At 41.5% G+C, this 25607-nt stretch overlaps 2 protein-coding genes across 3 annotated transcripts; both read right to left on the reverse strand.

Moving 5' to 3' along the window:
• On the reverse strand, window positions 1-15979 carry LOC126640951 (putative short-chain dehydrogenase/reductase family 42E member 2). Of its 2 annotated transcripts, none has more exons than XM_050317193.1 (11): window positions 8818-8985; window positions 8200-8295; window positions 7262-7319; window positions 6758-6876; window positions 5625-5700; window positions 4102-4184; window positions 3350-3487; window positions 2350-2415; window positions 1539-1602; window positions 826-899; window positions 1-249 (listed from the first exon to the last, which is right to left on the reverse strand). In XM_050317193.1, exons 1-11 carry the CDS (start codon window positions 8956-8958, stop codon window positions 1-3), a joined length of 1164 nt encoding a protein of 387 aa, XP_050173150.1. In that variant the 5' UTR covers window positions 8959-8985. The 2 variants fall into 2 exon arrangements, with proteins under 2 accessions (XP_050173150.1, XP_050173149.1); XM_050317192.1 differs by lacking the exon at window positions 1-249 and adding an exon at window positions 15969-15979 and having other exon boundaries at window positions 686-899; window positions 8818-8993.
• On the reverse strand, window positions 11335-25602 carry LOC126640948 (putative short-chain dehydrogenase/reductase family 42E member 2). The gene is made up of 13 exons (XM_050317185.1): window positions 24748-25602; window positions 21958-22133; window positions 20447-20679; window positions 18688-18783; window positions 17987-18047; window positions 16792-16910; window positions 16067-16142; window positions 15067-15149; window positions 14407-14544; window positions 13652-13717; window positions 12772-12835; window positions 12340-12413; window positions 11335-12124 (listed from the first exon to the last, which is right to left on the reverse strand). The coding sequence occupies exons 3-13, from the start codon at window positions 20672-20674 to the stop codon at window positions 11921-11923; spliced, it is 1209 nt and encodes a 402-aa protein (XP_050173142.1). The 5' UTR covers window positions 20675-20679; window positions 21958-22133; window positions 24748-25602; the 3' UTR covers window positions 11335-11920.
• Window positions 25603-25607: the final 5 nt, after the last annotated feature.

Below are 25607 nucleotides of genomic sequence, written 5' to 3' on the forward strand. Positions count from 1 at the left end.
TCAGTATCGCCTTTCTCTAAGAGAACGCAAAACTGAGAGGCCATAAAATCCTAAAGAAACACAGATGAAACCGAAAGTTACAATGAAAACAATCAAAACTTTGAGGAGGATGTGATGATTCCGGCCTTTTGGTCTGGATTTAATGTAGTGGTCCACGGAATCAGCAAACACAAACTTCTTTGGCCTGTACCCCAGCTGAGCCCGTGCCTTGTCTATTCGAAATGTGTGAGTCACAGAAATATTCAGTACCTACAGGGCAAAAGAGTCAACATACAAAGGTATGAATACATTGGCAATTGGAACAAACTGTAAATGGTAGCAAAGACACTGTCAAAGGAAACATAAAATAACCCCTCCAACGTTGTATCAGTGTCCTATTGACATACATCACGTTATTTTTAAACTGTTCACTCAAAAGGAGAAAGCCCAAACAGGCAGTAAAAGCTGCAGAACAGAATGTTTAAGACTTGAAAACATTCACAAAAAATGGTATGCTAAGGTTTCTCTTGTTTAGGTACCCAAGAGGGCAGATTAAAGCCATCTCTGAGGTGCTAAAGGCCCAGCCAAAGCCATGCAGGATATTGGCCCTTGGCAGAAAGGAGCTGAAGCAACCTCTCCCCCATTGCAAGCACAAGCTCTTACCTTTTCAAAAATCATGGCAACAAGCATAATATAGTGCCTAAATTGTACATGGATTTGCTCTGGGAAGTGGAAGCTGAAGTAGCACTGGGTGGATTTTATTTTCTCCTGACTTAAAGCGTAAATCAGTATTAACATGTATTAAACCTGTGGGAATTAAGGGAAGTTTACAAACACAGACTTTACCTCATTTCTGGTCAGCACTGGGGACAGTTCAACAATTGGTTTCATCGCCAGATAAAGGTATTCCATTGCCATGGCTGCAGAACAAAAGATTTCTACTTGAGGTAAGAGCAGTGACGTGCTTTGTCATGATGACTGTGGCATATGTCACACTGTAAATACTCCTCAAGGATCACCACAGGCCTGAGGGCTCAGGGCACCATCACTAACATCAGCAGACTATTAATCTTAATTATTGTCCTTGTGGGAAGAGGGTTGGGAGGGTTGGGCACAGGTCAAATGAAAAGGTCATGAGACTTTATAAAAAACATGGCAACAACAGAGAACTCAGTGGGATTCTGTCTGAGCTGCACGTGGGGATTGATTATGGAGACATTCACCCATGAGGCAAAGCAGCTACTCTTCAGCATATTTCAGGAAGTGATAAGTTTTCACATTTAACTTTTAATACTTTCACCATTAACTCCACAAAGTTGCACACCTGTTAAATCCTACATAAACCCTGTTTTTCTGGGACTTCAATAAGAGATCATTCTGGTTTCAACTCACTGTGCAGAGCTGAACTTCACACTCCTGCACACTAGATGAGCCCACAGCATATTGTTTTTATACATGAAAATGGAAATTGTGGGCAAATTAAAAACCTCAACATTATATTACAGTTAGGAATGAGGGTAGCATGGACAGGAAAGAGGAATGTTGATAAAATGTTTTACCTGAGGAATAAACCAACCAAGTAGGAATACGTATCCATGGCTTCCAGCGACCTAATCTTTCAAACTGAAAGAGAATAAAAAACCAGTGGGAAACCCAGAAACTTCAAGCAAGGTTTAAATTTTTGCTATAGAAAATATTAGTGGAAATATTTACTGATAAAACAGAAAAATTAATTATTGCTGTTACTATTTTTAATTTTTAAGAGCATTCCAGTTAAATGTCACATGCAGACACTGTAATTTTCAAGTCTCAGCCTTAAATAAAGGGGAAAAAATTACAATAACTGATTGAAATGTCATGGTGTGCTGATACCTGATTTTACACTGTGACATATTTATGGTGTTGAGTCTATCATTAAAAATAAAATGGTACTTTGAAAAGAATGTACATTACAGATTAATACTTAAGATTTATATTCTTTGTCCACCCAAAGTAGCCACAATAATGGCCAGTCTTCGCGAGCGAAGATCCGGGGAAGGTTTTTACACCTTCCAGCCTGCGCATTGGATTTTTTAGGTGAGACACAGTGTGCGCGGAACTGAGCCCACCCTTTAATCCTAAGGTTCATCTGCCGGGTCCAAGCGAGCTTGGACGGTGGCAGCGAGGTCCTTAGGACGTAGGTGGGTTGCCTTTAAGGGCTAACGAGCCCCACCTGCCCGGGAGTGGCCCTGACCGGGAATCGAACCCGGGTCTCCGCGGTGATAGCGCCGCGCCTTTACCCCCTAGACCACCAGGGGCTCCAATACAGTTAAAGCCACAATACAGTTAAAGCAATTAATGTATTTGGAGATGAGTATATATGACACTTACAAGTGGAGTTAACCATTCAAAAATGTTGTATTTTTCACCATCATTAATGAAATACACCTGGCCACTCTGTTAAAGAAGTAGAGACAAGTTAGTAAAAATAATACTGCATATATATTGATGTTTTTCTTTATCTCATTCCTTATGAACAGCTTAGAAGTAATACAGCACTATAACACATGTGTGGGTGTACATGCAAGTCACAAGCTGTCCACGTGTGTTTCAAGCAGTTGCACTGTTGTGTGCAATGAAATTGGTGGACAAGTGGTTGATGTGATTAACATGCCCTGGAATAAATGATTTATTGTCGATGTGCCTGTTCAGAGTGGCTGTCCTGGCTGTACAGACACCACTGAAGGTGCTGCTGCATCTCACTGGTGCTGCTGACACGGACCCACCCAAGGGTGGGACATGCTCTAGTTGAGACTCCCTGGAATCTGTAAGATCCCATCTGTGTAAACCAAGGCCCAGGTTCCTCATTCCCTTTTGCTTTTAGGGTTTTAGATACACTGGTTAAATCTACTTTGAAACTTTTTCTAATAGATTTTAAGGGCAGTGCTTCTACGTGAATAAGAACCTGTATTTACAAGGAAGAAAACAGTTGTAACTGTTTTGGAAGCAATTAATCCAAATGAAATGTGCTTCTGTTGGCTAAGGTATGGGAAGAACTGATCATCCCAGTTCAGAACATTAAATCTGGACCTATATACAAGGGAGGGTGGGTAGATCTGCCTGAACTTCCAGTGTCATTTCTGACATGGCAAACATTTTTTGCTCATCTTCCAGAACTGGCAAGTATTACATTAAACCAATGCAAAGATGGAGATGTTCTTACAGAACTGAATATTCCAGCTCTTAACACCCTGCACAGCCAGTGCTGCCCAGTCCCACACTGTTCACAGCACATTTACCAACTGGAGCCACAGACAATAATACTAATTACTGCAACTGCAGCAGTTACTCTAGCACAGGATCCACTGTGGTGCTGTTATTGTGTACTTACAGCTATGTAGTTCTTCTTGGCAGTGAGAGCTTCAGCAGCGAGGATTTGAGCTTGGGCAAGATTCTCTACGTGCACCCAGTTCACTTTAGCAGTAGGGTCCCCAAACTTGAAGCTAAGTAGCCCTCTCTCAATAAGCTTCTGTAGGCATAAACAAACATGAAACCAGAGCAAAATGTGTTTTAAAATGAGGTGCAGTGCACTTTCTTGTCCAGCTAAGTGTAGGTTTATCTCTACTTAACAAAAAAAATAAAAATTCTTTAATCAGTTAAAAAGAAACAAGAAAAGTGTGTGTGCAAAGAGCACTAAAACCATTGCCCTTCAGTAACCTCTCATACCAGAAAGTGCTTCCAACTCCATAACTTCTTTCATTGGACACTGAAAGCTGTTCATAGTTGAGACTGGAAATATTTTGCCGTATCTCTTTTTCATTAATATTTTAAACCATTTGGTGTAAGTTGCATGTAAACAGACATTTGAAATATCAGGGATTGGCCTGAATCTTACAGTAATGGTTAAATCATAAAGCTGGATTTTTATGTGCTTGTATTTCAAAAAAAGGCTTTTTTAATGTACACTCTTTACAGATATAATAAAATGCCTGTTCAAAGAAGGTTATAATATGCCTTCAACTGAACTGTTGAATTGCTGCCCAGTAAAGTCAGTCAGTTTATGCAACAAATAAGTGCTGCTCCTTACAGCTTTTTACCCATATCACAGAAAAGTCTGCTGGTTAGAGAATTAGGATCACATACTGCCAGCCTTGGCAAGTGTCTTTGCTCGTCTGGTCCGTAGATTCCTGGGGGGCGAATGACACACGTATGGAGCACTCCACCTCCTGCAAGATGTGAGGAGAGCACCCCTTAGTGACCATCACATGACTGGCTTGTATCTTTTGTTTGCATGAACCAAAGGCTGTGGGAGCAGAACTTACTCTGAAATAAATTAACTTCCCTGTCTTTAAAAAACAATGCATACAAAAAGGTGCTGCATTAGCAGGCGGGTATTAAGTTGGGAGGATCAGAACATGTGAAAGAGCAAGGTAATATTCAGAGAGGAGTTGTGTTGCTAGAAAATACCGGATATTTCAAAACCTCCTTCTAACCAGTCCTTTGTCTCTGTGCCAGAGCAGTGAATGAATGTGAGTGAATGTGGTGATGAGTTTGCTGAAGTGAGCAGGTTATTCAGAAATATCTTGGAAAGCAGAATGAAACCAACTAAGTTCACTCACAATTATTGCTGGGAAGCAGCGACTCCCTGTCAGTACAAGGTAGAGCTGAGAGGTTCCCTCAATAGCAGGCACAGCTCCCACTAGAGCTAATGGAGACACTTGACAATTCCAGTGGGATCATAAAATCCAATCATTTCCCAAGTACATCAGTTGGCTGATTTGTCATCTGCTAAAAACTGTTCTTAACAGTACTTGAAAACAGGTAAAATACTAAATGCTGCTATGGCACAGGATCAAAATTGGATGTTTGGAACACTGAGTGGTTCTAATTTCATTGACAATGCAGGACTGTGTATTGATCCTAAAATTAGAGGGGCTTTGATGTGAAGACCTGCCAAAGAAATGACGGAAAAAACCCCCAAACCTTTATTTTAGAAAACAAAACAATTCTCTTGGGATGAAATGCCCGTCAGTGACTTTTTATCTCTTACAGCCCTCTGCAAGTATCAAGTGAGTCTTTTTCTGTGAGTTGTCTACGGCTAAATTTAGCTCAGTATCACTTGGTCTCATAGAATCATGTTGCACTTTACATTAATTTGTTTTGCACTGGTAGTTATAGTATCTCACAGGTGAGCTTAAGTACTCAAGTGTATAACTGGCTTCTCCACATGGAAAACTTTGGGAAGCACTAATAAATAATTCCAGGCTGTAGTATCAGGTGCCTACTTCAGATTTTAATATATAACTCGAGGGTGTGTGGAGAGTGTAACAATTTAATCAGCATTCGTGTTTTACTTCTGTTGCATAAAACAGTGACAATAAACAATTGGTTTTCTTTAACTTATAGCTTTCTTAATATTTTCCATTAACATACTGAGCTCATTGCCACCATGCTAAAACCTTTTATGGACATTGTGGGAACTTAAAATCAATTAAAAGTAATTTTAAGTGAAAATACTTTAGTTTGGGAGAGGAGGTTGATAACTTAATTTTATAATTGGTGGTCAGTCTTGTCCACAAAGGATTGATACAGGACACAGGATGTTGGGGAGGAGCAAGAAGAAGAGGAGTAAATTCTACTATGAATTAATGCTCAGACAAAAGTACCTGCTAGTGGAGTTCCATCAGCTGCCAGTACCATTTGTTCAGCAATTGATTTGGTTCTGGAATAATGATCAACGTGCTGCAGAGAAAAAGCAAATACGTTTTTATCTGTTCTTGGAAGGACAGGGCAGGGGGACATCTCTGCTCCGTTAGTTTTTACTTAGCAAATGCCAACAAATACCTCAAAATACAGAAACCATGGGGTGTTAGGTTCAGGGTAAAACATGCACATTGCTAAGGCAAGGAGGCATTTTTCTTTATGCAAATCTGGTTAATTAATTTCAGCACATTTGAGAAGCAATAAATAAATGTATACTTCGAATGCTGCCAGGAATGTAATCGATCACTACTTTGGAATCTGGATTTCTGCTTCAGGTAATGGAAAAGTCAAAAGCCAGGTTTTGAAGACATTACCTCTGAAGTATCCTGTTCACTTTGGAGTGGCACTACCCCAGAGAAAATATTTGAAATATTATTAAAAATATGATTCAGTATTTTCTCTCCATCTTTACTTCTTGAAAGACCATGAAGTACTTGATGGAGAGAGGAGGGACACAAAAACAACTGTGTAGGCAAAGCACCCAGAAGTACTTTCTCCTTTTTAATTAAATGCAATAAACCCCTATAAAAATAGGCTGCTTTTCCAGATCAGCTCTACATTGAATATATGCCATCTTCAGTAAGGGAGAAACAGAAAAATCATGTAGATAATGAATAGCTAGAGAGGCACCAAGCCATAGAACACAATCCTTCTGGCCAGGTGGGATCTCCTTGATGTTAACGGACACTGTAGGAGTTATTTGCCAAAATCAAGGCCCTAAGAGGAAACAAAGAAATATGTACAGCAATGTACATAAAACTGATGTGTGAAAGCTGTGAATAGCATCTACAAAAAGCAGTTTTCTTCTTTCACTGAATCATAGAATCGTTTGGGTTGGAAGGGACCTCAGAGATCACTTCATTCCAACCCCCTTCCACCTTCCACTACATCAGGTAGCTCAAACTCTCATCCAACCTGGCCTTTCCTGTGCCTGGATCCTGGCATCAGGTCACACATTGTCAAAAAGCTCCAGGCTTTTCCAGAAACAAGAAAATAAACAAGGAGGAAACTTGGAAACACGATACAACCAAAATACCTTGTCAAGTGGGAAATATGGCACAGATTCCTCATCCCCATCTTCAATAGGGAGCCCTCCAAACACCACGTTCACTGTACTGGTGTAGATCAGCCGAGAGATGTTGTGGTGTTGGCAGGCTGCAGGGACGTACAAAGTAAATTACTTAATGGGAAATGAAACAATGTGGGGGGAAAAAAAGTGTTGTATGACCTTATTCTGAGAAACTGCCAAATCTTAGAAGGGAAAATCCTTCCATTCTAGGAGTGGCAAAGCACATTTAGAGGGAAGGCATCAATGTGGAACCAAGAGCTTTACTCTCTGGCACATCCCACTCTGACACATCACACCCTGTCATAGGATGGAGCATCAAAAGCAATGTTTTGTTTTCTCATCTTCTGCCAACAACATAAAGCATTTGGTAAGAAATAATGTGTGCCAAACACCAGCTAGCTTTCTCTAAATGGTGTATGGTACTTGATGTGCTCTGCCAACACCCCAGTGGCACAGTTAGATAGTACCTACCTTCAATGATGTATCTTGTTCCATTAATGTTTATACTCTCAATCTTCTCTTTCTGCCACTAGGAAAAAAAAAGAAATTGTGCATTTCTGAATACATAGTAAATTCAGTATAGGGGTGTTACAATGTCCTCAAAGGTAATTCATTTAGTGTTTTGGTTACAAAAAAAAGGTCTTCTAGGCTGTTGTTTCTGACTTCAAGTAGTCAGATCGTTATTTTTAAGCTATGCCTGTATTTTTGTTGTATTTTTGCAGACTATTCTGCTTGAAGCAAAGAGAATCACAGTGCTCCAAAGAAACACGTCCTGTTATTAGTATGTTAAATATCTGTGTTTCAGTAGCACTTCAGTGATGAGTTGCCTCTGCCCAGAGCAATTGCCATTATGCATTAGTGGTAAATAGCTCTGAGTGAGCTGTTCTATCCAAACAGGGTAATTATTGAAGTTCCTTTTATTAAACAAGGTAAGAAAGGTGTGTGTTTGTAACTCTAATCATAAAAAGTGTGACTCAGAGTACATCCTCACAGCTTTTTCCTTGACTTGAAATATGGTGGTCTGTATTTAGATACATAAAATAATTTATAATTCAGTTCAGTTGTTATTCCTCCCAGTGACCTTACACCTAGGAGTTCCTTGTGAAGGTTTAGGGAAGGATCAGGGGTTTGGAGGGAACCAGCTCTTGGCTTTTCTTTTGTCTTTATGCTGTTTCAGAACTCTTCAATGCCATTTCCACCTCAAACACCCTCCGAGGGTGCTGGTGGAGCCTCTGATGGGGAGCAAATCATTCTGCAAACATCCTGGCACTCCAGTTTGCACAGAGCAATCTACCAAAACACCAGGGTAATGGGAAGAGATAAAATCTACCATGCTGTGCTACAGCATCAAGTCTCTCATTCTCATTGTGGGCAGTCCCATAGAAAAAAACAGAACTATTTGGACTCACTTGCTCTTTTCCTGACATTCCATATGAAGCTACATGAAACACACAGTCAGCCCCTTCACAGGCTGCAAGTATGGCATGGTAATTCCTGAGATCTGCCTGGAACACACAAGAAAACATATTTGGACTTGACATCAAAGCTTCCCGTGAGCATTTGTCATACAGTGGGTTAGCACAGAGGGAATCCATGTATATATAATGCATATTTAGAATTGTACTGGCCGTACATCCTGGGCCTCAAAACAGGGCCAACCCCAGTGCTTGCTGATAATGATTCTTTCTTCCACAGAACCCAAAGGGCTGGAAAGACATTTGTCAAGCTTCATAATACTCCTGTGTTTTTTCTGTAGGTGATTAAGGCTCAGGTGAGGGCAGGGTCCTGAGGAGGCAGGAGCAGAACTGCCCTGTGCTCCACGTGACAGGTTTCACTGCTTTCCTTATTTCAGATATACTAAAATCCCTTCACCAAAAGTCCCATGGGATATTTCACACAGTCAAAAAGGTTATTGGAATTGGAAATAATTTGCAGTTAGCTGTTTGGATCCTCTGAACACTAGTAACACGTTACGGAAAAGGCAAATGAACTAACTTTGACTGCTGGGAAAATACAATTTATCTTACCTGGACGCACACCACTCCACTGGGAATTTCCCAAATAGGCTTTTGCATGTCATAGAGAACAACAGAAGCTCCTTTGCTGGCAAGAGCACATCCCAGCTTGTATCCAAAGTAGCCGCCGCCTCCTGTCACCACAGCTCTCATAGTGGTTTTATTCAGTGCTGCAGCATGTCCGTTCCCTTTGGAGTTTTACAAACATTTCAGATGTCTGTGCACTATATTAGACATAGCATCCTGAAAATAAATAACAAAGGTAGCAATGTTTTGGGCTAAGGCTTAATTTGCAAATGGCGTCCAGAACAGTAAAAGAAAAACTAAACAAACAAAAAATTTTGCCTAACAGAGAGAACATGAATTCAAATATTTTCCACAAATGGATCAAAATTAAAATAACAGTCCAGATCCTAATTTTTTATTAGCAGAAGAGAAACCTCTGGCTATGTGAAATAGTCTGGACTCAATTTAGTTCATCCTGGTCTGCATCACAACTCAAAGATGGCTTTAGGGACCAGATGTGCTATAGGGGTCATACCTGATTTTGAACTCTTGATCTGTCAGGAAAACTCTAAAGATGAACAAACTGCATTTAAATTTCTCTGTTTAAAACCAAGCAAGCAGGGCCAGGCAGAACAGCAGCCAAATACAACATCCCCTAGAGCAAAAGAAACCTTCAGTGTTTCTTTCACTCGACCCCAGTTTATCAGAAAGACACATCTGAGGGAAGTGGTGTTTCCAGCTCCTTTCTAAGTAGCAGCAGCTGAGCATAAATTAAGAATACACCGTGTTGTTACCACTGACAGTGATGGAGTTGAGAGATGAGGGTTTCAGGAGGGAAGAGGAATGCCTGATCCTTACTTCATAACTTTAGAAGGTGTATCAGAGAACAAGGCTATCAAATCCCTCGCTTTCGAGGGGAACTCGAATAAAATAGCTGCTCTGAAAGAAAGGGCCAATGAGTGCACTAAGAAAAAGTAACAGTTGATCACTTATTTCCGGAGCATGGAGGTTCTTGCTCATCTATGGGTTCACCGCTGCCAGTCGGGGCATTTCAGAGGCTGTGGCTGCGAACTCCCCCCAGTCACGCAACATCCCTGCCCCGGCCGCGATTAAACATTCAAAGCCACCCGAGCCCCGGCGGGACTCCCTGCATCTCACTTGCAAATGGCCCAGGGCCGCAGGCTCTGGAGCTCCGAGGGTGGGCGGCCCCGAGCGCTCAGCGCGGCCGTTGGGGCCGTTGCTGCCCCGGGGGAGCCCCCGGCTGGTGTCGGGCCCGGGGCATCCCCCCCTCCGGCCCCACGCACCGCCCGCAGCGACCCCCGGGGGTCCCGACCCACGGCCCGACCGCCCCCGCGCTCCTCGGGGTCCCTCTCATCCCGCAGCATCGCTGGCATCGCCCCGAACCCCCGGGCTCCCAAGGGCCCCCCGGGGTCCCACCGCACCCCGGGGTACTGCTCACCAGGCAGCACCTTTGGGATCCCACAACCTCCCTGGGACCCTGCTCATCCCACAGCACCTCTGGGATCGCACAACCTCCCTGGGACCCTGCTCATCCCACAGCACCTTTGGATCCCACAGCCTCCCTGGGTCCTGCTCACTTGGCAGCACCCCTGTGATTCTGCTCATCCCACAGCACCTTCGGGATCCCACAACCTCCCTGGGACCCTGCTCATCCCACAGCACCCTGGGGTGCTCTTACCTCCGAGTGCCTTCACACGCGTCCTGTTGGTAGCGAGGGCTCTGTCCACACTGAGACACCTGTTGAACGGGTTGTTGAGGAAAAAAAAAAAAAAAGAACACCTCCTACTTACCAGCTGGACAGTTGGTGGCAGGACATGGCTCAGAGAGGTGCAGACCATCAAAGGCACCTGTGAAACAGCAGGAATTCCCAAGGAGGAGGGTATAATCATAAACAAATGGGCACTGACTAAGGGCCCTGACCACCTGAGCTGGCAGTGGGTCCCTGTGGTCATCCGAGCCTGGGAGGATGGGAAATGTGTCAGGAGCTGGAGAATTTGAGGGTTACCCATTCCAGGCAAAAATTAAGCTTTGAACACGTTTACCTCTTCTGTTACAGCTGTGCTGTGTCTGAACATTCATATTAAATTTTAATCATTTAAAGACACACTGCAGTTTTGTTAGAGCAGCAGTAACTCAAACAAGAGCCAGCACATGTAGCTCAGGTAGTACAATCTACCCAAGAAGCAACAAATATAAATCTTAAGAAGGGGAAAAAAGAGAGAGGTTGGATTCTCCCTCATGTCTTGGTGCTTGGTTTGCCTGCTCACCCTCAAATGGCAATTCCCTGAAGGTACAGGGTTGTGGATTGTAACTGTGGGTGTGGATAATGTGACTCCAGCAGTAACACCTTGTTGAACTCCAAGATCTCAAGTGTCCTTCCTCCCCCTTCCCGAAGCTCTCTAAAAACAGTATTTGGTTCAGTTATTATTTATTATTGCTTTGAATGTACATTGTTTGATTTACAAACACACATAATATTATTTATTACAATTTACAAAGCTTTTGAACAATAAAATTATTTTTACATAAATATGATTTTCAGTCCTCTCACCACCTGTTATTTATAAATATTTACTTTCCATACTTTTGTCCTATTTCCCAGGTCTCCATAATTCCTCAGACTTACAGGCAGTAGCTGTAGCAGCAGCTTCATCAGAGGAGTTGTTTAGTCACTCTTTTCTTCACTGGAGCTGCTGGACTTGTGGCAGCACTGCAGTCCTACGATGGTTCCTCTTCTTCCAACTTCTCACCCTCCTGAGTTATCATTTTTAGAAAATCCCTCTCAGCATGAAGCAATGAATTAATGAAGATCCATTAACACTGGTCCTGCAGCTGTTAATGATGAACTCCTTTGATTTGCTCCTGGGGAACATTTCCTGATGTGTTCCATATTTTCACTTTTGTGATTGTTTTCCTGTTTATTGGTTGGTTTGTTTGGTTTTTTTTCTTTCTTAATGAGGTCAGAGAGGTGTCATCATAGTTATAACAATAACAAAGTCCACAGTGGCTGAGGAATGTACCAGGACCAGATCATTAATACTCAGGAACAAAACGAGGCTTTCTGGAACAGGTGGGGAATTATTCGATTTTAGAAGAAAGAGAGAACGACCAAACTTAACATAATGCCAAAAACAAACACCATTTTAAGGAATGTGTGATCTTCTTGGCAAGTAGGTCTTGTTTTGAGATAATGATCCACAGAGTCAGCGAATGAGAATTTCTTTGGTTTGTAGCCAAGTTGATTCCGTGCCTTGTCTATTCGGAACGTGTGAGTTACAGTCACGTTCCACACCTGAAACCCAAAAGGACAGGTATGGAAGTGACTTTAATATCAGATTTTCCAGAACTTGGATGAAAATATATCAACAATGATGTTACAATGGAAACAGAACAGAAAACAGAACTCTACTGCTGAGAATCCTGTCTGCATCCAAAGGGTGTATCGTGGACTTCATGAGAGCTTTGGGCAGCAATTTATAAACATTCTCTCTTTTTATATATATTTACCTCATTCCTTGTCAAGAAAGGTGTAAAGCTAAAAACTGGCTTTAGAATCAGGTGCAGATATTCCATCACAGTGGCTGTGAAACACAAAGGTACTTAATGAGACAGACAGCTGGAAAACAATAAACTGAGACAATGCTGACATTGCACATCCTGTAATTCCTACTGATACCAGAGGATGAAATTAGGGTAGTAGAAGGCAGGGTTTAATTTATAAAGTACATGGTGGACTCAGTTTATGAATAGCCTTTAAAATTTATCTGGTAATTAGTGCCAAATGGCACAAGTGATTATTATTTATTAGAATAATGTTAAGTTACATAATTCCTACAGTTTGGGTCCCATCATTTTATAAAACCACTATGGAGCTTTCTAGGAATAAAAAAAAACCCAACCCAGCCCACAGTAATTAAGAATGTATTTTATTTCTTTTACCTGCTATATGAACCAGGAGAACAGGAATGTGTATCCAGGGTTTCCTGTAGCCTAATTTTTCAAACTAGAAAGGGTATAAAAAGAAAGAATAACAGAGAGCTTGTACCAAATGGAGCGTGTCATGAAGCATGAAAATGGAAAGGAAAAAAAAGGAATGTTGATAAAATGTGTATCTAACACTTTTTCCAGCTAGTCTTCCTGTCAATACTGGTAGTAAGAAATGCAATTGAAACCCTCTGCTCATCCTTTGGTGCTCATCTCCCACCCTTCAACTGCAATTGGACAATAAAGGGGAACAAGGCTTTTCCAAGGGGCAAGTGACCCCGACTGGAATCCTTCCCTACAGTTAAATACAGGCCCATTGTTCCACTGCAATGATCTTCCCAGAGGAATTCTCTGTGTTGGCATTGCAGGATTAAAACTTTGGCATGCTGCTGAAATCCCAGTCTGATGTTTATGGAAATATAATGCTGCCTCTTCCCAGCTTCTGAGATGAGATTCTGAAGGGGCTTCCCCTCTGTGCTGCAGCTGATGGCAGGACAGAGATCAGCAGTGGCTCTGACAAACCTGCCAGATGCCCAGGGCAGAGCTTGCCCTGCACTGGGTTTGCTCCACAGAAACGCTGCTGGTCTGCAGCAGGCTCTGTACCCCTGGGCTAAATTATCTCTAAACAGTAAAGCCAAATCCCACAGTTATGCATAGTCAAAACTTCCCTGAAAGCCCGTGGAGCTTTGGGACATCAGGGAGAACAGGAGTGAGTTTAATGTTAAGTCATTCAGTAATTCGTGTGCCCTGAACTTCATTTAGGTTGTCTGGTTTGTAGCCAGAGCAGGCCCAGAGCCCCTGAGGTGCCTCCGAGCTGAGCGAGTGTGACACGTACCAAGGGCACGATCCACTCGGAGAAAATCACGTTTTCACCATCGTGGATGTAATATGCCTGACCACTCTGTTGAAGAAGCAGAGAAGAACAGTTAGAAAACACTGTACAGAGGATGGCATTCCTTTTTCTCTCCTACCTACCCATGTCTTGGTTTTGTGGGCGATACACCAGCACGAACGCGGTGAACGTTCACAGAGCAGCTCAGCAAACTGCCTGCCCTGCCTTCACCCTGCTCTCACACACAGTTTTGGGGAACCCCCCGTGGCAGCAGAGCTCCCCATGATTACCCACGGTGTCCTGTGGATGTTCAGCTGTGTCTGTACCTGATGGATGTTCCTACCACTGTAAATGAATCTGGAGCACTCAGGAGCTGTGAATGCAGCAGCTGCTGCAACACTGTCAGTTCTGACTTGTTTCGAATGGTTGCTCTAAATGTTATGCATCTGGGATCAGAATCTATTTTCAAGAGAATAACAGGATATATAGATTTGTATGATGGTGAATATATTAAGGTAGTTAAAAGTACTGTTTCCTCCAATAAACCAGGAAATTATCATATTTTCAAACCAGAATAAAAGCATCATCATACCATTGAGCCAAATGAATTTGCATTTGCACTGTCCGTGTGTTTCTGGATCCACACACCCTTTTTGAGAATATGACTTCTCAGAGACTCTTTGATCTCAAAATATCAAAAATTAAACCTATTAGAGAGCTAAAACTACTGGGACACCGTGATTATATTGTTTACTTACAGCTACATAACCCTTCTCAGAGGTGAGAGCCTCAGCAGCCAGTAAGTGAGCTTGTACCAGATTTCCTATGTGCACCCAGTTCATCTGAACTTCGTGATTCCCAAACTTGAAGTTAAAAAGTCTCCGCTGGATGTTTATCTGCAGGATCAGAACACATGTGATAACTAGGTTATTCCTTTATTATGCAGTGTAACATCCATTTTATCTCGGCCCAAATACTTGGAATTTGCTGTATTTGTGTACAATTACAGCACAAGAAATGTGTCCCAAGAAGACAAAAAAACCAAACTGGTTGGTGATTTCATGAATCAAAGACTGTTGCACTGATAGGCAGTGGCAAAATATGGTGACATTAGAGTGTTTAGCAGAAACTCAAGTGCATATTTAGAAGTCAATATTTCCATTAAACAATCAGGGATGCAAACCTAGTTCTTCCACCATGGCATTTCAGCCTTGCATTTTTTAATTTTCACTGCGACTTCATCCCGGCCGTGCCTTGCAGTGCTCGATTCGTACCCTGCATCCCATCCCCTGTCACCCAGCTTTCACCACAGCCTTCCTGGAGCAAGGGTTAAGAACTGCAATCAAGGTACTTCCACTTGTGTTATCGCCCTTACAACTACTTGTGGTGTCCTCCAGAGCTGAGTACAAAACACATACGGCTACTCGTGGCAGGTGCCGCTGCTCTTCGGGTCCGTAGATGCCCGGGGGGCGAAGCACACACGTGTGGAGCTTGTCCCCTCCTGGGGGAGAGAACAACAGGGGACCTTCAGACAGCTTGGATATCAACTTATGGCTCACTATATATATATATCTAGTGTGAATTTTACACTGTCAAAATAAAGGCTCGGTCTGCCCATATCTGTGATTTGGCTTCCTGGGAGCTTTGATTTCGTTTCCCTATAAAATTGAATTCAGTAGCTGTGAAAGGCCTGAGCCTGGGAGCCTGACAAGCCAAATCCCACAGAAGAGTTTGAACAGGAACAGGGCAAATCAAGCTTTCCTCCTGCTTGTTTGGCTTTTGCTGTTTATTGCAGAGACAAGTTTACAGCTTGTATTTGTCCATCCCTGCAGGCACACGGGAGCAGATCACTCCATTTGCTGTATCCAGACTCCTGGCTTGCTTTGCAGCTCAGGAGCATCACAAAGGAAGAGAAGAGGTCTCCTAAACAGAGGCTTTCAATGAGTTTGAATATTTTAAATCAAAATTAATAAGTCTGACATGTGAATCACTCAGCAGACCCTTCTGACCCCTGAGAACAGGCACAATGACACCTTTTATCTGGCCAAGAGTAACAGGGGTTGCTTCCTGTTAAGGAATCAAGGATGATTAATCAAGGATGCTAAAATTGAATCCCCACCTAATTTATGTTTGCCAACTTGGCAGTTATGAGAAATCAGTAGGAGTAGCAAAATATGTATCTAAAAATCTCCCTTGCCATGTTCAGGTAGATTTTTAGCCACAACTATTCCTGCAGGTGCGACTTTGGAAGTCACCTGATATTGCCAATCTGTTAAAGAAACTGCTGCTGTTCCTGCCAGACACCTGCAACAAAATAAACCCTCACTTCAGGTAAAGTCCTCTGCTTACTGATAAATGGGAAAGCAATACCCATTAGCACTACTGGTGATGGGAAAACCCCAAATGCTTTAAATGTACCTTTGAGTAAAGTTCCATTAGCAGCAAGAACCATTTGGTCTGCAATTGCCTTGGTTCTGGAATAATGATTAAATTGCTATAAAGAAAGGCAGAATACAGTCATTTAAATCACGCTGGTGCATCTGTAAAGGCAAACTTACTGGTTTTGACTGATAACATTTCAATCTAGGCAGCTCCTAGATATCAGCTGAGCAAAACACAACTAGAAATAACAACAAGATTTAGCAAATATATATTTTGTGAGGAAAAACTTATCAGAGTTATATTTTAGTGGCACAAATTTAGCTTCAGAGTGAATTTAAGTACACTAGTATTTACTTAACTCACTTTTTGTGCTGGATGTACTGAAAAAATTACTCCCAAGCCAAATGTTCTGGTGGCACAGATATTTTTTCAAATTATCCTTTTCTGAATTGAAAAAAGTTTTTTAAAAACTGCAAGTTAAATATGAAATTAAAAATTCAAACTTTCCAAAAAACATTTCCATTTCTTATTGAAGTTATTTGGGAAGTTCTGTATTGATAGACTTTATATTGGAAAATATACCATGGGAAATTCCACAAGCCATTGTGGTTTGATTATTTCTTCATTGATCATGGCTCAACTTACATTAATGAAAAATAATTTCATGGAATTTGTTGTGATCCACAGTAAAACAGCTTCTGCCTTCACACAACCTGCCCTTCCAAGCACAGTAAATCCACATCATCACATGAACAGCAGACCTTTTCCAGTGGAAAATAGGGAACAGTTTCTTCATCTCCCTCTTCAATAGGATTCCCTCCAAACACCACATTCACTGTACTGGTGTAGATCAGCCTGGGGATATTTCTTTGTTTGCAGACTACAAGGACAGACAGAAGAAATTATTTTAAAACAAAAATAAAGAGGGAGCAATGACAAGTGAACTGGCAGCTTCTCTTTCTGAAAGCAAACATTATGCTTGCACATTTTAATTTTATTGTATTGCAGTATTTTAATTTTAACATTCACTTATCATTTCATATAGCCTTGTCTATCATTCAGCTGGAGTTTTCCATCCCAAATATCTGCTATGCAAATATTACAGGTGGTGGTCAGCAGGTGGTTTATGATTAGGTAACAAATCATATCCCCACTGGATGGAGGAATCTCTGTGGGGGAAAAAATCCCTCCTTCAGAAACATTTCTTAAAACATGTTCACAAATGGAATAAAAAGGAGATGAGTAAGAGCATTTGTTGTGCAGCACTGCCAGTGTATAATCAGCAGTGCTTTAAATGCAAAAGAAATTAATGTTATTTACAAAACAAAGCCTTAATTAAGGATTCCAGTCGTGTGTTATTATACCTAAATTCTGCTCCATATATGTCATTGCAAACTTGAATAACATACATTTCCTCTTCATTTACCAATATTTCTAAACTTTAAGTGAATTAATGTTCAAAGTCAGGAGTTTTTAGACTCTGCAGAGCTGTCTGTCCAGCTCCAGGGTCATTGGCTCCTTTTGAAAAAAATGAATCAAATTGCTGTGTTGTAAATATTTGGAACAAAACACAATACTACCATCTGTTATTAAAATGTTGATGAACAGGTTCATGCTTCTCCCAGACTCTTGCTTTGCTGGGAGCCCATGGAAATTGGTCATGCCACGTTTCTGTGAGTCTGGAGGTTGGGGTAGGAAAAGGGGAATATGTGGGAACCTCTTCCCTCTACCTCATGTAGAATTTTACTTGCCTACTATTCCATTTTGCTTTTTTTTTTAGTAATAACACACAGAGGCAGCAGGAAAATTGGTCTAAATAAAAACTGGTTTTGCCATTTTGCCTTTTTTTTTTTTCCCATTTGGTTTTTGAGGGAAAAACAAGGAGAAAGTAGCTTTGGTATTTACAATACACTTAGGTTTGAATCAGATGCAGAGAAAGAAAAGCAAGGGACCTACCATCAATTATTATTTTTGTGCCTCCAACGTTTATGGATTCGATCTGATCTTTCTTTTGGAGCTGGAAATAGAGTTTGCACAAGGTTTGATTCATGGAACAGTCACATTCACACCATGATTGTTACAATTGCCAGCTGTGGAACAGCTGAGGCCTTTCTGGGATGTGTTGCAGTTCTGTGTCTGCCTGACAGGGATCTCTGGCAGTTCTCATTTTGCCTGTCTTGTTCAGTTGAAAAATAAAAGATAAAATGCATCTAAAATGAAATTATAATGCTTCAATATTTTGTCACCCCCTCCAGATGATCCATGCCACAGAAACAAGAATTACAGCTCCCTGAAAGCTTCCACAGATTCTGGTTCCAGTGCAATCTGTCTTGTTTCTAGAAATAAATGAGTAGTTTCATGACTTTTTGATAACATTAAAAAAAAAATAAAGGATAAGCCTTCTTCTCCAAGATCTTAAAACTATGATCTCATTTTTCTAGAATATTTTGTAGTACATTAGTTTCATGCTCTGACATTTATTATTTAAGGAATACCTCCCTTGTTGCCTGTATGGATGACTTGACCTTTCCAACCAACTCCTGTCTGACATAAATATTACATCAATATTACACAAATATTACATTCTTTGCTACATGCAGACAATTTATTTCTTTCTCAAAACCAACAACAGAAAACCTTGGGAAAATGGTACTTGCTTGTTCTAATCCTGACATTCCACATGCAGCCACATGGAAAACACAGTCAACCCCTTCACATGCTTTGAACACTGCATCGTAATCCCTCACATCGCCCTGGAAACGAGAAAAGAAGGAGTTTTTGACAGGTAGAGCTGCTTACATTCTCTACAGAATTACATTCATTATGGCACTTAATGAAAATCTAAAGATACTCTGATCTATTTTTCACAGTATTTAACTGGCAGCAAACTCAACATTATAAACAGGGGGAAAAAATCCATGACTAAGAACTTGGTCAGCGTTTTGTTGCGAAGCCAACAGGACTGGGCTTCGATCACAGCGCGTCTTTTCCCCCTGAGTCTGCAGCCTGGCAGAACTTGTCTGACTGGAATGGGAGCAGCTCATGCTCCAGTGCTGCAGAATGAAGCCCCAGGGACAACAAAGCACAGCAGGAAGGGTTCAGCTGTTTGCCAGGGAATCACCAAATCAGAGAACCCCCATTTTAGCAGCCTGGGATGGGATTTGTGTCATCCTCACAGATGTCTTTGTCCATCTAAGGTTTGTTTGAGGTGCACTGTGTGATAACTGTATTAATAGTAGTCCACATCTGTACAGATATCAATAAAAATATAATACTTTTACTTTGAGAATGACAATATTTCAAAATACTAGATATTAGTTACTTTACTGTAATGAACTTGATAGAATAATTCTGAGGTTGCCAAAGTGTTTCACAAATATGGCTGAGTTACCCTTCCCACCCTTTACCCAGTGCTAAAGTAGCTAATGAGGATAAACAATATGAGCAATCCCCAAATCACTGATCAAGGCTCAGATCTCTGAAGTGACTTATTACTTTATTTATTAGGACTCCACAGTTCCATTTTCCAGGTAACTCAGCTATACTTTGTAGTATGTTTTTTTAAATTAAATTATAAAACCCCCTATTCTAGAAGATCATTTGTGAGATCTTGAGTCTCCTCTAGAACATGTAAATTGCCATCACTCCACCAATTTAAATTGTTAAGAGTCAAACCCAGTCAGTGCTCATAATGAGTGTCCTGGGAACAGTATGAACAGGGCAAGGATATGAGACACTTTCCCCCTGAATACTCTCCTAGTCTCTAAGTATTTTCATTCAGAAGATTTCTTGAGCCTAATTGACCTTACCTACTTAGTCACCTCCAAAGGAAGTACATTTTTGGTGAGGCTTTGCACATGCCTGTTACCCACTGCACGACAAACAACGTCACTTGGTTTGTACTCAGCTGACTCCTCCTCGTTTCTCCTGGTGGCCCTTCCTTCTTGTTGCAGGGAGGACAGGGAGCAGTCAATCCCTACCCATGTCAGTGCCACTCACTTTGCAGAGCTCTCCTGCTCCCAGGTCACCTCCTTCCCAGACTGGAAATCCTGGTTTCCTCAGTCACTCTCTGCACAGCAGCCATTCTGCATTTGTGGGCACTTTTAATGCCTTATCCTGCTCTCACCTTTGCCTTGAAATAACTCCCTGAGCAGTAACTTTGTCACTTCGTTGTTCCAGGGGTGAGCTACGAGTGTGGGTGGCACCTCCCACCCGGGCCTGCAGAAGCTCACTGGGGACACAGACACTCCCCTGGACTCTGCCATCTCCTCATCAGTTACTTAGGCACGTGAGGACCTTCTGCCACGACTTCTTGTCCTCAGTAAATGTTTTTCAAGTCCTTAGGAGGGAGCCTGGCTGTGCATGAAAGCAGCACCCCGTTATTTCACTGCTGCTCAAGGCGCGGGTTCCACGTACCTCGACAAAATCGGCTCCGCTGGGGATTTCCCACTGAGGTTTCCGCACATCAAACAGAATCACAGCGATCCCTGACCTAACCAGGGCACATCCCAGATTGTAGCCCAGGTAGCCTCCGCCTCCTGTCACCATTGTCCTTGTGCTCCTGTCCCCTGGCAGCCTGGCAGGCTCCTTCCCTTGGCTCTCCCATTCCCGGCTGGGGAGCTCCTCCAGGGATCCTTCCGGCATCGCGACTGCAACAGAGAACAGCTCCTGGAGATTCCTGCACACTGCTCTGGGATCAGGGTCGTTTCAGGGACTTTCACGTTACCACGCTCCTTATCATGTTTAAAATGTATAAAGTAATCATTTTGGTGATGGGCTCTCTACGTACAATGAGTAACGATCTGAATACTTTTATATTCCAAGATACAGGTTTTTTTCCTCATACCCAGAAATTTCATATTATATAGTAATAAAGAGATTTTAGAGCCATTATAGTTACTTAACCTTAACAGGTATAATTACATTTTCAAATGCTTGGTTTGATTAAACATTTTATTCTTGAAAACTCCCTGACTTCCAATATATTAATGCCAAGTAGATGTCACCCTACTAGTCAGGAAAATAAACCAACACATTAGATAAGGAATATAAGAAAGGATGCATTCTACTATTAACATTCACTTTATTTCACATTTGGGTCACAGTTCCTCAGCAATGATAAAAATTTGTTTCTATTTTAAGCTTTTCTGGTTACACACTAAATACATTTATTTTTCTGTCCAGTTCTCACTAACTTGTCCATATTGTTCTCATTAGGGTATTTCTATACAGCTAAACTAGTGTAAAAAACAAGTGTACAATGCAAGCTCCTTATGTTGACAAATATCCTGACAGTTCAAAACTGAAGAATAATCCATGTTTCCAAACAAAATTTAAATTAGAACTAAAATAACAAAACTAAACCCAGTATGCTCTCCTGTTCAAGCAAGGAAATATAAATTTGCATCTCTAGATTGTCCAGTAGTCTTAAGCCATAAAAAGCTCTTGGTCTTCTGAAAAAAAGCATCTTTTTACACACTATAAAGAGAACTGAAGTCAAGCTTATCACAAATACCACAAAAAGACATTTGAAAAATGGTATATATTTGAATACTTGTAATTAATACCTCCTTAAATTTTAAATAAGACAAAAAAGTTTAAAGTTTTTTTTCCAGAAATCTCTTTCTGCACTAAATGGCATTAATATATTCATCTGCTTCATGGAATCAGAAAACTGTTAGGAAATTTTGAACATAAACAATTTTCTTTAAGAAAATACTTCTTTCCAGATAGGTAATTTTTTTTCCCCTCTGAATTTATGAGAACTATTCTGATTTATTAATGCATGATGAGCAGAGCTACATCTCAGGCACTGGGAGTTGCTCTTCGCTCCCCTGCTGTCTCTTCAGATATTAGAAATGCACAGAGAAAAACTTCCCCATAAAAACTTCCAGGTATTTAAAATCAGGTAAAGAAGCAGTCAGTACCCTTGGTAGAATGCTGGCTGGCAGCTGTCCCAGTCCTTCCCGGCCAGGTGAGGTGGGGAGAGGTCTCTGTGCTGGACAATCCGTAACTCCGGGGTATCAGGTGCTCTCAGGACAGGGATGTTCACATGTGCTCAGGCCCTTTTGCTGTTCCTGCTCCTTTGTAGCTGCTGCCTGGGCTGGGAGCCAAAAAAGGGCAGGGCTTAATTGGTACATAATTTACCTTCCTTTTTTTTTTGGGAAAAAAATAGAATATTTTCTCCACATCAGACCCTCTTTACTGTCACCTGGTAGAAGGATAAGACAGTAGGTGACACAAATATACTGTTGGTACCAGTAGAGTGTGGATAAACTGCAGGAGAGAAGAAACAAAACTCCAGTTTGGCAGTGGTACCCAGCACTTCCATCCTGACTCTTCTATCTTCATCCCCAACCCAAATTTGTATTTGCAGACAGGCTTACCTGTAGGCACAAGGTTTGTTCTCTGGTTTCTAAGATGAATGAAGGCAGTAAATTAAGTCATAGACAACACAACAGGGAAAGGTGATTTACTGTTTAATAATACATTTTAAATTAATGGTAATTAATTAAATGATTAACAATTATAGACGTTGATCCTCAGATTTTAAAGCTCTTTTAAAACAAATATCCTTCTACAAATTAAACAATGAGAAATCAAAGCCAACATTTTTAAAAGGGTGTGTCCAAAATTAAATCTCAAAGCAGTAGTTAAGACGGTAAAGAAACACTCCCACATCTAAATATAATTGACTACAATTTTCAATGTTTGCATGTTAGAAATATCTCAAGTTCACAGGTGGCCTTGCAATTTAAATGTAATTTAATGTTCACGTGCTGACAGGAACTCAAACTGACACCCAGGCAGGTACATTTTAGCATAACATGCATGTTCTCAAGTCCCTGTGGTTGGCCTTAGAACCTGACCCTTTGAGCCTGGGGCACGAATCTGCACTTCTTGGATTGCTGGATGAGGGACAAACCCAGCTCAGAGTAAAACCCAAACCCACCAAATTCCCTGGCTTGAGCTGCCCACAGCACTGAGAGCTTTTACCATTTAATGCAAGAAATGAAGTGCCCATTCTAGCCCTGAACTACCCCAGAACTCCTCCACAAGTCAAAGCAGCTGGTCAGCTTAGTCATGGATATCAACCCCTCATTTCTCAGTGAAACTCAACAAAGAGTATTTTAACTTGGCTTTGGGTTCCACCAGAAGGGGACACCTCAGAGGAGCTTTCAGAACTGCTGTTCTGTATTCTCTTAACTGCAGTGAAGAGGGGTGACCACATTTTATTCATTGCATCCTGTAAGTACTTTTGAAACAAACAGAAGCTAAAATTGCAAGGAGAAAAGCTGCTGCATTAAGATTTGAGCTTGCTTTTTGAATCACAACTCTAGACTGCCTTTTTCTACTTTTTCTCCTCTGACCAGTCCCAGTTCATGCAGGCACAAAGGAAAAAAACATGCAGTTCTTGCAGGAGATGACTGTATAAAACACAACAGGAAGGTGCCAGAGAGTTTGTCTTACACAAGTTCATTTCAAATTACATGCTGATAGATGCAGGTGGGAATTGAGTAAGAAGGACTTGGCCTAAGACAGACAGCACAGTGTGTGTCTCCAGCCTACAAAGTCTTGTCCCTGGGCTGGTTCTGGGGGCAGTGCTGGGTCCCAGAGAGGTACCAGACAGATGTGAGACCAGGGCTTTGTCCCTTCCACTCAGAAGGTCCCGTTAACTCCCCAGCTCCACATCTGCAGGCCATGGAACAGGAGCAAAGCTCCAGCTCTGAGGTAACAGGAACCTGAGGGAGGGTTTTTAGTGGTGTGGAAGATCCTGTGCAGAAGGAGCCTCTAACAGAGATGTAGCAAAGCATGTAAAACTCAGCAGAGGCGTGAGCTGGGCTGACAGCTGGATGGTTGACATGAGTCACAGGATGGGGTGTTCTGCAGTGCCCAAGGGCAGGGGAATAGCACAAAAGCTTCACAAACTCAGCTCTCTCTTAAAGCTACTCAAGGATAGGATTTTGCTGAATTAAATGCAGCATAAAAATATCCTCTCCTCATCTGACTTATTAAAAATTCTGTATCTACGCCCTAAATTAGCAGAGGTGTCCAAGCTCTCGTGTGTTTGAACACCTCCTTGTGCACTTGTTCACATGCAGATGCCCCATCACAGGCACTGACACAGCCTGTGAACTCTGAGTGGTGAGACTTGTTTGGACAGTGCACCACATCACTGATCCTCTGCAACCCCAGAGAAGTCTGGACTGATCTGCTGCAGGGTGTAAGCACTTCTGACTAAATGTACTGATCTCTTTGTGACTACAAAAACATTCACCCTCATCACAAGGACTGAGTCTAAACCAACAGAGAGCTGAGAGAAGGGAAATGTCACTGGTGAGGGAATCACACTTTGAGAGAAGACCAAAAATGTTAAAAAGCATTTAAATCAGAAGGTCTTGCAATGTTAATGGAAAAGAGGAAAAGAACAAAACTCTCCTCTAATTATGTCTTGCTGTGCTTAAAATTTTTGGTCAAGAAGATAAATCATGGTATCTGAATTAAAGGAAAGCCAGGAATATTTATTTATCCTATAACCCAATGCTAAACAGTGGTACATATCAAATATTTCTAAGGCATGACATCATCCTCAAAAAAGGCTTCCCAATTAATGCAATAACAGACGTAATTTAATACCCAAAGTATGATGACAATACAACATTCTTCACATTCCTTGCTAAGTTAGAAGGGTAAGACACAGAGGCAAAGCAACTTACCCATGTCACGCTCTAAGACCAGACCAGAAAGGAAAAGAAGATGCAGATCCTTATTCCAAGCTGCAAAGCTGAGAGATCAGGTTCTTCTTCTTAAATCCCTCCACTCTTCATTAACATACATAAACAGTCTCACTCTGTTCCTTCCTTTTTCCCATTTCTTTGTGTATTTGAGTTACAATTCTGCAGATTTCACTGTTTCCTCGTGGAAGGAATAAAGCACACAGAAATACAGCCTTGGAATGTGTCCTACACAACGCTTTTCCCATGACTTTGTTCTCATTTCCTCTGCATTGGTGGCTGCTTTGCATGTTACACAGATTGATTTACAGGTCAAATGAAATGATAACTGTGAGCCTGCATTGCCAAGTCAGGATGGAATTACAGGAAGAAACAAAACAGCTCCTCAGAGCAGCACTGAACATCCCTTTATCAGCTCTTAGGTCTTGTTAAAAAAAAAAAAAAAGGCAACAGTTTATGCAATATTTGAAGGGAAAGAACACAAATGCATCATAAATAAAAATACTGCATTAAATTGTACTGAATAAAGGCAGGTGTCTATATTATTAGCAGGGATCACAGCTTGGCTTCTTACACACAGGAATGAACTATATAGATTCAGGCTTTAAAAGGACTACAAGACCAACTCCAATAGGTTTCCTTTCAATTCAAAGGTTTTCTAATGGTTGTTGCACTAGAGAGAAGTACAGATCATCATCACTATTACCTGGTTTGCTTTCATCCCAAAAAACACTGGAGGAGTTCTGAGGGCATGGGAGGTGGCTTGAGATGGACAGAAGAGGAGGATGTTTTGCACTGTGCCCACTGGGAATCATTTAAAATCTTCTACCAGGTGTCATTTG

This window comes from Myiozetetes cayanensis, unplaced genomic scaffold (assembly GCF_022539395.1).
Source record: "Myiozetetes cayanensis isolate MyiCay16 unplaced genomic scaffold, myiCay2020 scf20-37, whole genome shotgun sequence".
Classification (NCBI taxonomy): domain Eukaryota; kingdom Metazoa; phylum Chordata; class Aves; order Passeriformes; family Tyrannidae; genus Myiozetetes; species Myiozetetes cayanensis.

What these genes read in the sequence shown, in the direction of transcription:
- LOC126640951 (XM_050317193.1), bottom strand. Translation starts at nt 8,958, where the DNA reads ATGAGAGCTGTGGTGACAGGAGGCGGCGGCTACTTTGGATACAAGCTG. An exon ending in GTGGAGTGGTGTGCGTCCAG is followed by an intron (nt 8,296 to 8,817) that starts GTAAGATAAATT and finishes TGTGTGTTCCAG; the next exon opens with GCAGATCTCAGGAATTACCA. An exon ending in GACACTTGCCAAGGCTGGCA is followed by an intron (nt 3,488 to 4,101) that starts GTATGTGATCCT and finishes TTATGCCTACAG; the next exon opens with AAGCTTATTGAGAGAGGGCT.
- LOC126640948 (XM_050317185.1), bottom strand. Translation starts at nt 20,674, where the DNA reads ATGCCGGAAGGATCCCTGGAGGAGCTCCCCAGCCGGGAATGGGAGAGC. An exon ending in CCGAGTGGATCGTGCCCTTG is followed by an intron (nt 12,836 to 13,651) that starts GTACGTGTCACA and finishes TACCCTTTCTAG; the next exon opens with TTTGAAAAATTAGGCTACAG. An exon ending in TCTCCTGGTTCATATAGCAG is followed by an intron (nt 12,414 to 12,771) that starts GTAAAAGAAATA and finishes TGTGTTTCACAG; the next exon opens with CCACTGTGATGGAATATCTG.